General features: G+C 44.6%; 1 protein-coding gene across 4 annotated transcripts in view; it reads left to right on the top strand.

Annotated features, from left to right (window-relative positions):
* Nucleotides 1–14626, top strand: part of JPH1 (junctophilin 1) — a 135030-nt gene that overhangs the window by 51307 nt on the left and 69097 nt on the right. For all 4 annotated transcript variants that reach the window (XM_067018154.1, XM_059042924.2, XM_059042923.2 and 1 more), the window contains exon 3: nucleotides 9338–9456. In XM_067018154.1, coding sequence (XP_066874255.1) covers nucleotides 9338–9456 — 119 coding nt within the window. The remainder of the gene's footprint in view (nucleotides 1–9337; nucleotides 9457–14626) is intronic.

Here is a 14626-nt window from a genome sequence, read left to right as displayed (position 1 = left end):
AAATCACCGGCGTGTGGCCCACACCTGCTTCCTGTATTTCCTCTGTTCCTTCCTCACCGACCCCCTTCGGTCTGGCTTCTACAGTGGCCTTCTTGTTAGAACTGCCCTCCCAGAGGTTCTCATCAAATTCAGCAGCCTCTTCTCAGCCCTCGCTTTCTCCAGCACATCACAGGATTGACAAATGATCCCTCTCTCAGACTCTTAGCTGCACTTGTTAATTCTGTCTGCCCCAAAATCAGCCGATCAGTGCATCTGCCCCAGAGAAGAGACAAATTCAGATCTGGCCCGCTTAACTCCTAAGAGGAGCACAGGATTTATCCAAGAACAAGAACTTTGAATGGTTCTGTTGGAAGTACGCCTTCTACCTGTATGCCACTGCCTCTCACCTTACTTATTTCCTTCAGCGGACACTACTGGCTCTACCCTCGGTTCTGTGCTTTTCTGACTCATGTATTTGATGGGCTTATCCATCTGTGAGCTCATCGTCTGTGATCACGATGCCCACGTTCCTGTTGCTAACCTTGACCCTTAACTTTGCACAGCAGCCCTGTGTTTCCAGATCGCAATGCTTGTGTCGTGTAAAATCCTACTGGTCTAAAACTGAGCTTGTCATAACCTTCAAACTGTCTCTCCTTCCCACCTGTACAATTTCTTTCTGTAGTAAAGCCATTCACCTGGACACCAAGTTAGCAACCTTGGGGTTATCTTTTATGTTTCTCTCCTTCTTACCTATGTATTTATTCCACCAATATTTGTTGAGGACAGACTCTGGGCCAGGCTTTATGTTAAGAGCTGGAAAAACAGATGTGGAGGCTGCCCTCATGTTTCAAAGTTCTGACACTTCTTTCCTTAAAGTGTCCTTCGGCTCTTCCTTTTCTTACCGCCGTTCCCCTCACTGGACTCAGCTCACCCTGGCTGGGATTAGTGAAGCAGTTTCTCGTCTGAGAGCCCAACCTCTGGTCTTTTCTCCTCACTTCCTCTGGACACATAGGATGTTCTAGAAATACTTGTTCATGGGTGATTTTTTTAAAAAAATTTTAATTGTAAAATAGACATAACAAAATTTGCCATCTTAAACCATTTTTTTTTTTTTTTTTTTTTTTTTTTTTGCGGTATGCGGGCCTCTCACTGTTGTGGCCTCTCCCATTGCGGCGCACAGGCTCCGGACGCGCAGGCCCAGCGGCCATGGCTCACAGGCTTAGTTGCTCCGCGGCATGTGGGATCTTCCCGGACCAGGGCACGAACCCGTGTCTCCTGCATCGGCAGGCGGACTCTCAACCACTGCGCCACCAGAGAAGCCCCATCTTAAACCATTTTTAAGTGTACAGTTCCATCGTGCTAACTGCATTCACACAGTTGTGCAACCAATCTCCAGAACTTTTTCATCTTGCAGAGCTAAAACTCTATACCCATTACATAACAACTCTCTGTTCTCCCTTCTCCCAGCCTCTGACAACCACCCTTCTACTTTCTGACTCAAGGAATTTTACTGTTCTAGGTTCCTCTCATGAATGGAATCATACAATATTTGTTCTTTTGTGACTGGCTTATTTCACTTAGCATAAGGCTCATCCATGATGTAGCATGCATCAGAATTTCCTTCCTTTTTAAGGCTAAATAACATTCCATGTATGTTTATGCCACATTTTGTTCATCCATTCTTTCATTGATGGACGCTTGGGTTGTTTCTGCCGTTTGGCTATTGTGAATAATGCCACTATGAATATGGTCGTACAGATCTCTCTCTGAGACCCTGCTTTCAGTTTTAGGGGGTATATACCCAGGTGTTGAATTGGTGGATCATATGGTAATTCTGTTTTAAATTTGCGGGGATCACCGTACTGTTTTCCACAGCAGCTGTACCATTTTGCATCCCCACCGGCAGCACACAAGGTTTACAAGTCGTCCACATCCTTGCCAACACTTATTACTTTCTGGGTGGTTTCTTTTTTTTTTTTTCTAACATCTTCATTTGAGCGTAATTTCTTTACAATGGTGTGTTAGTTTCTGCTTTATAACAAAGTGAATCAGCTATACATATATCCCCATATCTCCTCCCTCTTGCGTCTCCCTCCCACCCTCCCTATCCCACCCCACCCTTCTAGGTGGTCACAAAGCGCCGAGCCGATCTCCCTGTGCTATGTGGGTGCTTCTCTGGGTGTTTTGTTTCATGGTAGCCATCCTAGTGGGTGTGAGGTAGCATCTCATTGTGGTTTTGATTTGTATTTCCCTTATGGTTAGTGATGTTGAACACCTTTTCATGTGCTTAATGGCCATTTATATCTCCTTTGCAGAAGTGTCAAGTCCTTTGCCTATTTTTTTAATTGTTGTTGTTGTTCTTATTATGTCGTAAGAGTTCTTTATATAATCTGGATACTAAACCATTATCAGATATATGATCAGCAAATATTTTCTCCCATAAAATGAAGTTTTAGTCTTATTTCGTGGTAATGTTTTTGACCTGTAGAATAACCCTCATTAAAAGGACTTTTCTCTAAAAATTATTTCAAGAGTAAAACATCCCTTAAATTTGTTTTTACATCAGGTTTTTCTCAATACATAAATTATATGGCAAGGTAAATTTTAGATAAATTTTATAAAGCTCAGGATAAAGTAGAAGATAGCCAATTATTTGGCATATTCCAGCCAAGGATTAGAAATGTACTTTTGACCTGGCCTATCCAGAGAATATAGCCTTTAAGCTTATTAAGTTTGATAAAATGTTAGGGAATAAAGCCTGTAAAGTACTTAAGAATGAGGACTTATTTTCCAAGCTTGAAAATGTTCTGAATATAGAAAAAAAAATTCTGTAAAGGAAGCTGCATAGTAGGCTCTGATGTCCCCAAGTTATCATATATGTCCCTAAGCATTCACACATTATGAGGGGCTGAAGTTCAGAAGACTTAGTATAACAAGTAATTTTTTTCAATATCCTGCCAGTTTCCAGAAAGGATTTTCAGGGCATTATAAGTCACATACATAGTAGCATTTCTTACCAGGGAATGTTAAAGCCATGTCTTTAGAGAAGATAACCATGCACATAGATAATTATACTCCAGGTATCCTGGTAGCTGTAACAGAAAGAGAAACGATAGATAATGTGGTTCTCATTGTGCAAAGAAGCACACCATTATATCATCATAGACCAGGTTTTTCCTGGCACTAAACTTTGAGGAATGTATCGCCCAGATCTTTAGGAACGTGGCAGTGATACGCATAATGGACAGCGTTTCACGTTCTTCACATGAATCTTGGTTCATATCCTATCTTGGATATCTTGGTTCATCCTCTTATCTCCCCCTGAAAAAATGCCAAGGGCATGGTATGAATGATGATTCTAAGAATGCATATCTAAGATTGCTGAAGTAATGTGGTTTAACTTCTGATCTCATGGGCAAGAATCATCTGTGACTAGACTGGCCTCAGCCTGGTCTCTGGCTGCCCACACTTTCAAAGCCTGTGTCGTCACACCTCTGCAAGAGTTCGGGCCCCTGGAAGGTCAAATACCAGATTTCAGTGGGGATACCATGCCCCTAAATTTACATTTTATATCTAAATAACTTGATAATGCTTTTAGAAAAGGAAGCAATGGACCACCCCGGCAAAAAAGACAACTATTTGCTGAAGCTGTGACTTGTTTTTAACCAGGACCTAAGAACACAGTCTTGAAGTTACTATTCCAGGTCCTGTCTTTTACAAAACAAAAAAGCAACTTAGGAAGAAAATTAACATTCAAGAACTAATAAACGTAAAGATTGGACCTGCAAGAAGTAGTCTTCCTAAACCAAATTTACTGAGCTTTAGCTGAATCACTGCCCATTGCAGATTAAAATCTTCTTCAGCTCTGCCAGTGAATAGGTATATGTATGAGAGATGGAAAGTTAGAAGTCCGGAGAGGCAGCTAAGGGGGGCCGTTTGTGCCTTAGCATGAGGAGTGTATGCTGAGTCTCGTGGGGTTGGTCTGACCAGAGAAGCTGATCGATACTGAGAGACCAGTTTCTTTCCGGTACAGGAACTCAGACATAATGCCTTTGCTTTTTAGCTGAGAGCTGTGGAGACACCTAGTTCTTGTTCATATCGAGAGTATTCCTTGCTTAACAGACAGATTTCTTCTTTAGAAGGGCTCCCACTATATACACAAGATAGTTGGTTTTTGCAAGTCTAGGTCTCTCAGAAGTGAATAATGTCGCAGTCCAAAAGGAAGGCTAATAACTAAGGTCATTTTTTGGCATTTTCTTGCCCATGATGCCATAACCCAGGAAAGGATTGTGGTTATTGTCAGGCAATTTCAAGAAAACCAGAAGGGAAATAGAATGGCAGCCTGCAAGGACAGAAGCAGGGAGATCAGTTCAGCCTTTGCAGGAACCCGGTGAGATGTGACCTGGGCAGGAGCGGCGATGAGAAGGAGACATGCGGGGTCGGGTGTGTATTTTGAAGGTCCTGCTGGCTGCCTTGCTGACCGTGGACGTGGTGTGTGAGAGAAAGGGAGGCAACCAGGATGACTCCCAGGGCCTGGGCTTGAGCAACTGGACGAATGCGGTTGCCGTTAACTGATGTTTGGAGTGTTACGTACAACTGCTCTTTTTTTTTTTTTTTTTTTTTTTTTTTGCCTGCACTGGGTCTTCATTGCTGGGCGCGGGCTTTCTCTAGCTGCGGCGAGTGGGGGCTACTCTTCATTGTGGTGCGCGGGCTTCTCATTACTGTGGCTTCTCTTGTTGCGGAGCACAGGCTCTAGGTGCGTGGGATTCAGCAGTTGTGGCACGCAGGCTCCGTAGTTGTGGCTCACGGGCTCGGTAGTTGTGGTTCTCGGGCTCAGTAGTTTTGGCTCGTGGATTCTAGAGCGCAGGCTCAATAGTTGTGGCGCATGGGCTTAGTTGCTCCACGGCATGTGGGATCTTCCCAGACCAGGGCTCAAACCCAGGTCCCCTGCATTGGCAGGTGGATTCTTAACCACTGCACCACCCGGGAAGTCCAATTGCTCTTATTTTTAAATGTGGCTAAGAATTTTCCTTAAATATAGGGGTATCAAAGCAAATCACATGTACAGCCCCTGAACTAACTAGATGACAGCCTCTGCCATCAAATTTTCAGAGTCAGGTCAGGAAACTTAACTTTGACTTAATAAGTAACAAATTTTAAAAGATATCAAAAATCAGCATATTTTTTGAAGCAGTTTTTTGTTGGAAAGAAAATATGTAAGAGGTAGAAATAGAAAAGTATAAGTATTGTATACAGTTTTACCTTTAGCAAAATCCTTGTCCATTCTAGATTAAAATCTTTATCAGCTACGTCAGTGAATAGGTATATAAAAGATTGAAAGAAGTTGGGACAGACGTCTAAGGGACTTGCATCTACCTTATTAGCAGTAGGCCTATGTGCTGGGCATGTTCAGTGTATTGTTTATATGCATTTTTTTTTTAAGCACTGTTTTGTTTAAGAAAAACTGGGAAAGCCAGACCATTTTGTTCTGAGTAAGGTGACTTGAGAGTTCGTGAAAGACCATTTTAGTCACTAAAGAAAAAAACACTCAGATTCTCATCAAATTACTGATTGGAAAGAAACAAGTTGTAATTAAATTCTTAAGTACAGGTGATGCCTGCCATTGAGAAATTCCACATTGGGCTTCCCTGGTGGCGCAGTGGTTAAGAATCCGCCTGCCAATGCAGGGGACACGGGTTTGAGCCCTGGTCCGGGAAGATCCCACGATGCCGCAGAGCAACTAAGCCCGTGTGCCACAAGTACAGAGCCTGTGCTCTAGAGCCCACGAGCCATAACTAATGAACCCACGTGCCACAACTACTGAAGCCCGCGTGCCTAGAGCCCATGCTCTGCAATAAGAGAAGTCACTGCCTACGCACCTCAATGAAAAGTAGCCCCTGCTCGCTGCAACTAGAGAAAGCCCACGCACAGCAACGAAGACCCAGCGCAGCCAAAAATAAATAAATTAATTAATGTTTTTTAAAAAAGAAATTCCACATTTACTGTTTCAGCTGTTGCCGAGTGACCTTTGCAGGGCTGATGTCCAGGAGGGGGTCACCTACCTGCTGTACCAGCTTAGACAGTTGCCCGGGCCTCTCTGTATCTCTTTATCCCAAAATAGTAACTCTCTACAAGTTAAAATTTTGGTTTATTTGTGATAGGACCCTAAAAGAAAGTCTACCACTGATGCCTAACTGAAAGATGTTGCTTTTCACTTACTTTTTGCTGCATTATATGCGAGAAAGTACAGATGATGATAATGGTATTTAGAGATTCCTGAGGGTCTGAAGATTTATGGATGTCAGCAGTCTTTGGAGCAAATGAAGGGCTTCTTGGGCATGCAGGCATGCTCCTTGTTGGTGCATATGTTTTCCATGCGACCAGCTACATGTAGCAGCCAGGCATCCACTTTTGAGGTTTTTTTCCACCGGTCTCCCCAGAATGACTAGCCCAAACCTCCCTCCCCGCAAGCCACGAACGATGGCATGTCTTACCCGTTGGGTGATTAAAGGCGTCGTGTGTTGCTCCAGAACTGAGCCTGGGATTGGAACACATGAATAACGTGGACCAGGGTCGAGCCCAGATTTTTCCCTGGGCCAAATCAAGATGTTTTAATGGGCTGGCCGCACAACACTTTTGATGACAGCAAACTCAGATGTCTTCCTGTTCTCTTCTACTTCTTGTTATCAGGTCCAGGGCTACCAAAACCTCCTGAGCAGATACCTAGTTTCAGGCTTGAATGTGATTTTGGCCATCGTGCCACAGCCATGCAGGAGCACTGACACAGGGAGGGGTGCTAGATGGAAAAGTCCCCCCTCCTTATCTTGTCTTACAGGAAAAAATACAAGTAAAAAAGGAAAGGCTTAAGGCTTCCCTGATGCTGTGCTTCCAAAATATATTTGCAGAAAGGTTAATCTACATTTGTCTGTTCTCCAGTTTAGCGTGTTGTCAAAAGGGGTGGAGATACTACTACCATTTTATTCCACTCCGTGGTGGTGGGTTGTGATTGTTTCCGAATAAATGGTCCTTGAGTTTTGTAAGTTTATCGTTGACGGGCTATCAGGTTTTATTATAGGGCAGGGTAACTGTACTCTTGTGGCTTCATTAATTATGGTACCTAGACATAATTAGGCTCTAGCTAAGAATAGCAGATAAAATGGAAAATAATTCTGGGAAAAAAAGAGCTGGGATTCTGAGAAACGGAAAGAACATAAGAGAGAGGGCATCCACTGGGTCTCAGCACAACAGGTGGGACGGAAGCACCGTCAGTGATGGCTCCCACTCAGGCCGGGGCTACCACAGCCAGGTTTTTTAGGAATATGTTCTTACCCCCTTGATTTTGCCTCTGTACCCCATACCCTGTAGACAGAGATCATCTAAAATGTCCTCCATGATTCATAAATAACAATTTTGATGATTCGACTTTGATTCATTCATTTTTAATTAATAGACTTTATTTTTTAGAGCAGTTTTAAGTTTACAGAAAAATTGAGGAGAAAGTACAGTTTCCATATACCTCCTTTGCCCACACCCAGTTACCCTTTCTATTAACATCTTGCATTAGTGGGTACATTTGGTACCACTGATGAACCAACGTGGAACATTAGTATTAACTATAAAGTCTAGGGTTCACTCTGTGTTGTACAGTTCAGTGGCTTTTGACAAAAGCCTGATGTCACGTATCCCCCATTAGAGGATTATCCAGCATAGTTTCACTCCCCTAAATATCCCTTTTGATCTACCTGTTCATCCCTCACCCACTTTCACCTTGAACCCTTGGCAACCACTGGTCTTTTTACTGTCTCTGTGGTTTTGTCAATCCATTCATTTTTAAGTAACTACCCAGCTGTTCCTAAGGACATTCCTTTATTTACTTACCATTCCTTTATAAAGTGGGCCCTCAGTAAATACTATGTGCCAGGCCTTGTTCTGTGCCTTGGGAGTATAGTAGAGAACCAAAAATTAAAAATTTTAAAATGCCCAAAGTAAAACATCTCCCTTACACTTATATTCTAGTACAGCAGTCCTCCAGGCTCAGCTGGGTCCTAAGTAGGAGTGAAATGGGACCTCCCCCAGTTGGCCCCACAGTCTAAGGTCAGACCCCTTTTTCCCCATCTTTTCTGCCTGCAGTCTAGTTCCAGGAATCCTGTCTGCTGGCCTCCTCCAGATGCCACCTGGGTTTTCTCTCCTAAGACCAGCTAGGGCATGATGCCATTTCCCAACTTCCTCTCCTGCTGTCTCTGAAATGCCTGCAGGGACACCTCTTTTAGACTCCCCTTAAGCTTGTACCACTAGTTATCTATAGCCCTGCCTAGCGCTAATAAAAGAAAATAGTTCACAAAATTATAAGAAGCAGGTGCCCATGAAAATTGTCTAAATACTAGCCGGACAAGATCTCCTCCTTTGGAAGAGGATGACCCAAAGTCTCAGCCTCCAAATGCCCCCTTCCCGGGCAGGCAGACATCAGTCCCCCTGTCTTGCCATAAGGAGCCCCATTCTTATCCCTGCTGCCCTCTCCCTAGCCCTTGTCCTCTAGAAAGATAAGTGGTTTCAGTGGGTGAGGACGGGCGGGGGAGAAGGTGGAAGACTGAAAGAGATCACTTTGCTCTTTGCAGCTCCACCTCTCTGCCTGCTTTCGGTTTCACACAAGACACATGCTTAAAGAACCACTAAATGGACTCCTTGGAACCCTCGTGAGCACATTCTTCCAGCAGACCACTGGCTCTGCTCCTACGGGCTGGGGGGAGCCCACGGTGTGCGTCTGTTCCCAACTACACATTCAGCAAAGTCACGCCAATGGTGTGAACTGGCCATGTTGGGAGCACGTACACCACGGAAATCAGCCAGTGCTACAAATCAGTTTGACTGTTTTTCCCCCCAGAGAGCTACTTTACCAGCACACCACTGGGCAGATCTTTCTTAATCAAATCCTTGTATTGATTCTACCATAGAAATTAAATCCATGCGCGCTGTATTAATTCACATGCTCTAATTCTGCTCTCCATGGTTGGGGGTGGGGGGGCGGGAGGGGGAATGCCAACCAAAGTCAACGGGGCATTTCATCCTCTAAGTCTTGAACACCAGGCTTTGCATTAAGCTGCGCAGAACTTGTTATACTTTCATACTTCCAAATTAACCGGTTATACTTCCTTTAACCTTGAAAGATTGAGGCAATTCACAGGTGGTTTCATCCGCTTGATTTTCATTGATGTCTCACAACTTTCTGTTGCAGATGTGGGGCGAGGATCACGGTTATTAGCATTTCTTTCCGGGCCCTGCCTGCCCCGGAGACCGTTTGCCCGGCCTGTGTAATTAACTAGGTGCCGCCCCCGCTGACGCGCCCTTTGTGCTCCTGTAGGACCGCGCACGCGAGAGCCAAAGCTGACGCCGCAGACCAGGCTGCTCTGGCCGCCCGCCAGGAGTGTGACATCGCGAGAGCTGTGGCCAGAGAGCTGTCACCTGACTTCTACCAGCCAGGTAGGACAGGTGACCTGTGATGGGAGGGGTAGGAGCATTGCCTCTGCTTTCCTTTTTTCCTTCTTTTCCTTTTAATCCAGAGGTCTGTGCCCCATGAATTTCAGCAATACTACAAAACAAGTGGGAGCTTAGAGTAACACGTGCCTGAAGCCTGAGTGTTAGCGCCGGAGATTTGGCTTCTTCCCCGGTGCCTACCCGGTACCCCACTTCCTGCCTGCCCACCCCCCAGCAACAGACATTGAGCTGATAGCAGTAAACAGGACAGGAATCCAAAAGAGAAGTATTTAAGAAATTGTGTTAGTGTGTTGGGACCATCTCAGGTGCTAAAACAGATATCTCAAAATCAGAAGCACCTGGAACAATCACATCAGCAGTAAGAGAAGAGCCGGTGACTTTTTTTTTTTTTAAATACACCTCAAAGGAATTTGGTTAGGATGTAAAGAAATATACCACTTAAAGACAGATGAATCTGCACAGATTAAGAGGAGAAAATCCAGATCATCTGGCTCAGGTGTTATAAAATAGCAGTGAACAAATATTTACAGTGGGTTTTAAATAGTTAACTCACTTCTTAGTGGTCTCCTAGTAGACTGCTTCCATCCCTTTCTTTAATATACTGGTGTTAATAAAATGGCAGTCGCCACCTTTTTATATATGTTTCTCCATTGTTTTAGAAACAGCATCTTCCTGTTGATTTGCAGAGTCAACAGATTTCTAGGCAAGAGAGACTAAAAGAAATGTTCTAAAGTCTAAGTTTCGAAATTTATATTGTCTTGGTAAAGAGTGTTTTCACATTGGTTTCTGTTAATCAAGCTGGATATGTAGCACCCTGCACAACACATGTGTCCAATACCTGTTTGGTTCCAGTGAAGGTGATATAATATTGGAACCTACAGGGCATTAGTCTGACTACATGAACAAGGTAAGTCACAGTGAATAGAAGACCCAAGTGTCCATGTATTCTAAAAGCTAGGAACTGGGCTATAATAAAGGGTGGGAGAATGAAAAGGAAATGACAGGATTTTTTTTTTTTTTTTTTCTGCAAAGAATGAAGACAGTAAAAGGCTATGTTAACAAGACTCAGTTTTTAGGAGTGAGAGCTTAGGGAGGGGCCCAGTCCAGTTGCTGAGCGATTGAGTTACCACAGAGTGACTTCTGTGCTAGTTCAACTCCAAGGGAGGTAACCAGTGATAATGGGTGTCTTCTTTTGTGTGCATCCTTTCTAAACCTCTGGGTGGGATTTAAATCATTGAATACGTATGTGTATTTTATTAGGAAAGGGAAGTTTTCCAATTTTTGCAGTAGGAATAAACGCCCTTCTGGAAACACACACACGTTAGTGGCTCCCTGTTGTAGGGTGTGAGGGCTGGGGAGGGGATTCAGCCCCCCAGGAGGGATCATCTTTTTCCTCCCCAGCAGTGAAGCTACCGGGAGCAGCTCAGCAGTCGGGAGACGGTGCAGCTTCACGTAGCAGCCCTGGGCTTGAGCTGCTTTGGAAGCAACCAAACCCGCTGTCGTCTGCAGTTGGTCATTTCTTGATTCTGTTGTTAATTCTGTTGGGGAATAGGGTCCCTGTAGCTTGCTATTAGATGTTAACAAGAGGTAAATGATATGGGAGGTCATCTCAATTTTCCAGGCTAAATGGTTTTAAAAGCTTTTTATGATGTGAAAGCATTTGAGGGGGGGAAACATATTGTGGGAAAATGTAATTCCACCCTTTCTTAGCTAAAACAGCTTCATATGCGCAAGCTGTCTGTCAGTAATGAATATATCACAGTGGCACGAGATGACAAGGGGTCTGTTTGAGACGGGAGCTAAGGGCAGCGGCTGCAATCCCCTTTGACCCGCAGCCAACACTCCCTTCGACAACTGTATAGAAAGCCTTTTCTGTACCGAGTATTATTGATCTTCTCACAGGAGCATAACTCATGCTTTCCACTCGGCATTTACAGGGTGATCCGATCAGACAGACGTTTCTGAAAGGGCTTTCAAGTACTTTTTCGGAGTCAGGCTGCTTGTTTAATTTACATATCTCAGATACAGACGTTCCCTTTGTTTGGAATGGATGTGTCTTATATAGAAGTCGCTAACCCTAGGGAAACAAGGGTGTCTGTCATAGCTTGTATTTCGAACACTTTCATAGTAAGTTACCTCTTTTCAGGAGCTGGCGGTATTTTCAGATATTTCCCATCTTAGTTCAGTCTTACACTTTGAGTTCAAAAGTGTATTCTTCTATAGTTTAGTTTAAAACTGCAGAAAAAACGTAGCCACGTAGAATGGCTTTATCACTCAAGGGGCTAAGTCGTAACGTATAAGAAAAAGCACACAGATGGATGTGTATGAATGTGTATGCAGATAGTTGCATAGTACCCAGAAACCTAAATTGCCAAGAGCATGTGCCATGACACGGTGAGTTGTCCCCCAAGAACTTAGAAATGCGGTCGCCCTCTGGGGGTTAAAATGAGCCCTGAGACTGCACAGAAGTGTATAAAGTGATCATAAGTGATAGCATGGCTGTAGTATAGCAAGATTTCCTTGTAACCTGATTGAGTGTACGGAAACCTCTAAAGACTTGGTCACCCAAAGTAGTATCGAAAAAAGAGTCACAGAGGCAAAAATAGGCAGTGCCCATCCCACTGCTATCTAGAGGAGAGCAAACCCATGGCCCAAAACCTTGGCGTATTGCAGTTGCATTGGCAAGGACGTTTCTGTTACGGGGAAGGATGCAGGGAACTGTAGCCAGCTGTGTATGGCTTTCCTGGCAAGATCATCCGAGCGAGGAAATGGATGCATCAGGTTAGCTCAGCCTGATGCCATCAGATACCTGATTCATCTCACGCCTCTGTCTTGATTCCACGTCCACCGCTAACCTCCTCATTTGCGTTGAGCTGCTCGTGGAGGTCTGCCAACAGGGAGAGCACGCACTGGTGCTTATCAGCGCAAGTCTCAGGCCTTTGTGACTTTTACCTCGCTCATTGTAAACTGATGAATCGGTCTTCTGGTGTCAACCATCAGTCTTGTGAGCTTTGGTGATGTGAGTCTGCCCCAAGGGATGGCTCTACTTCAAAGTGCTGATGAAATCGGGTTTTTAAGCCAGGAGAGCTGAGGTGAGACTTTGGATGATCACTGAGGAGGCAGTGGAGAGTTGGACATGGTGGAGAATGATTGGGAAACTATATGTATGGCTCATTTCCCCACTGTTTCAATGTCCTTTCCATCAAGATGCTTATTTTGTTTTTTATTTCCAGTGATGTTCATCCGTTGTGGGGGTCACTGGTCATGGGTTAAAAAAGAGAATGTGGTAAATGTGTGACTTAGGGCCCTCTTGCCAGGTGGCCTAGGCAGCATCCTCGACGAGCTTTGTCTTTCTGTGTTTAAGCGTGTGTGTTAGTCAGCTTGGGCGGCTAAAACAAAGTACCATGGACTGGGTGGCTTATACGATAGACATTTATTTTCGTGGTTCCGGAGGCTGGGAGTCCAAGATCAGGGTGCCAGCGTGGTTGGGCTCTGGTGATGCCTATCTTCCTGGCTCACAGATGGCCTTTCCCCAGTGCATGCACCTGGAGACAGAGGACTCTGGTGTCTCTTCCTCTTTTCATGAGAGCATTAAGCCCATCGTGAGAGCCTCACCCTCGTGAACTAATCTATCTCCCAAAGGCGACACCTCCAGTAACATCACATCGGGGGTTAGGCCTTCAACATATGAATTTGTGAGGGGCAGGGAGACAAACAGGGTGTAACACACACACACACACACACACAGTGTGTTGATTACTTAAAGTGAAGTCTTTTAGTATAGATATATTGAGACAGTGTTAAGTAAGCTCACACTGCTGGTATGGATTAGAAGTCTTAGGGACTGTCCGTGCCTATCATTAATATGTAATACTTTTGGTTAAGAAAAAAGAAGCATCCTGGAATAGATGCCTTCTCAACTCACTTTCCAGACCCAAATTCTGAATAACTTTTTTTCATAGAAAAAGGAAAACTGAATAATCCACTAGCTGACGTGAAATTAATAATTCATGGGTTTGCTGGTTATTCTTAGCCCTTACGCATTCCAGTGTATCACGTTCCACACACGTGTACTGAAAGCCCACCGTGTGCAAGGGGCCCTGGGCTGGGTGTCCCACGGCTTGCAGACAAGAGTGCTGTGGCCGTGTTCTCAGAAGTTGCGGCATTGTTACCGACGGGACTCGAAAGTCCTATGGGAATGTAGCATTCTTTCCACATAGACTATAAAAGGGATCCTGCTATCGGTTATACAATTTTTAAAAAATCTTTCAATCTGGTCTTCTCTTACTGATCGGCAGTCTCCGTAGAAAAACCCTACTTTCTATTTAATGACTTCTGCTGTTGCTACAAAGCATTTGCCATCAGCACTGCCCTGGCAGGCGTTTGTTTGGAGGAGTCTTCGTGATGCTTGCCCTGCCCACAGCCGTTTCCCTGAGGCTCACCTATGAAGAACCAGCTGAACGCCCTGCTGTTGCCGTCCCCCGTTCACGCCAGCCGTAACGCGTAACCTTTCCGTGTGGGTGCATGACACGTGCTCAGCGTTGTTGTTTCGTGTTGTGTGGCATTGTCAGTGAGCAGGTGACCCGTCTCGGACTTCTTCCCAATACAAATCCCCAGGGGGAAAAAAAAAAATCCCTTAGGATTTAGAAATACTGTCTGTAAAAACAGACAAAAATGCCGACTGCAACAACTATCAACACTTCTCATAATTTCCCTCCTTGGTGATACTCTGACTAGTCTTTTTTTTTTTTTTTTTTTTTAATTTTTTTTTTTTTTTTTTTTTGCGGTATGCGGGCCTCTCACTGTTGTGGCCTCTCGCGTTGCGGAGCACAGGCTCCGGACGCGCAGGCCTGGCGGCCATGGCTCACGGGCTTAGTTGCTCCGCGGCATGTGGGATCTTCCCAGACCGGGGCACGAACCCGTGTCCCCTGCACCGGCAGGCGGACTCTCAACCACTGCGCCACCAGGGAAGCCCTGACTAGTCTTTTTAATGAACTGCATCTCATCAACTTTATGCTGCCTGCACTGCAACACTGACACACGTTAGTACGCAGACAAGTAGTAGTCACACCGTGTGCCTTCCGAGAAGCTTGTCCAGGAAAAACTCCTGCCCTCTGCATTATACTAAATATCTTATTTTAAAAGCACTTAATCT

This window comes from Kogia breviceps, chromosome 17 (genome assembly GCF_026419965.1).
Source record: "Kogia breviceps isolate mKogBre1 chromosome 17, mKogBre1 haplotype 1, whole genome shotgun sequence".
Taxonomy (NCBI): domain Eukaryota; kingdom Metazoa; phylum Chordata; class Mammalia; order Artiodactyla; family Physeteridae; genus Kogia; species Kogia breviceps.
This window is presented reverse-complemented; position numbering and strand designations above follow the sequence as displayed.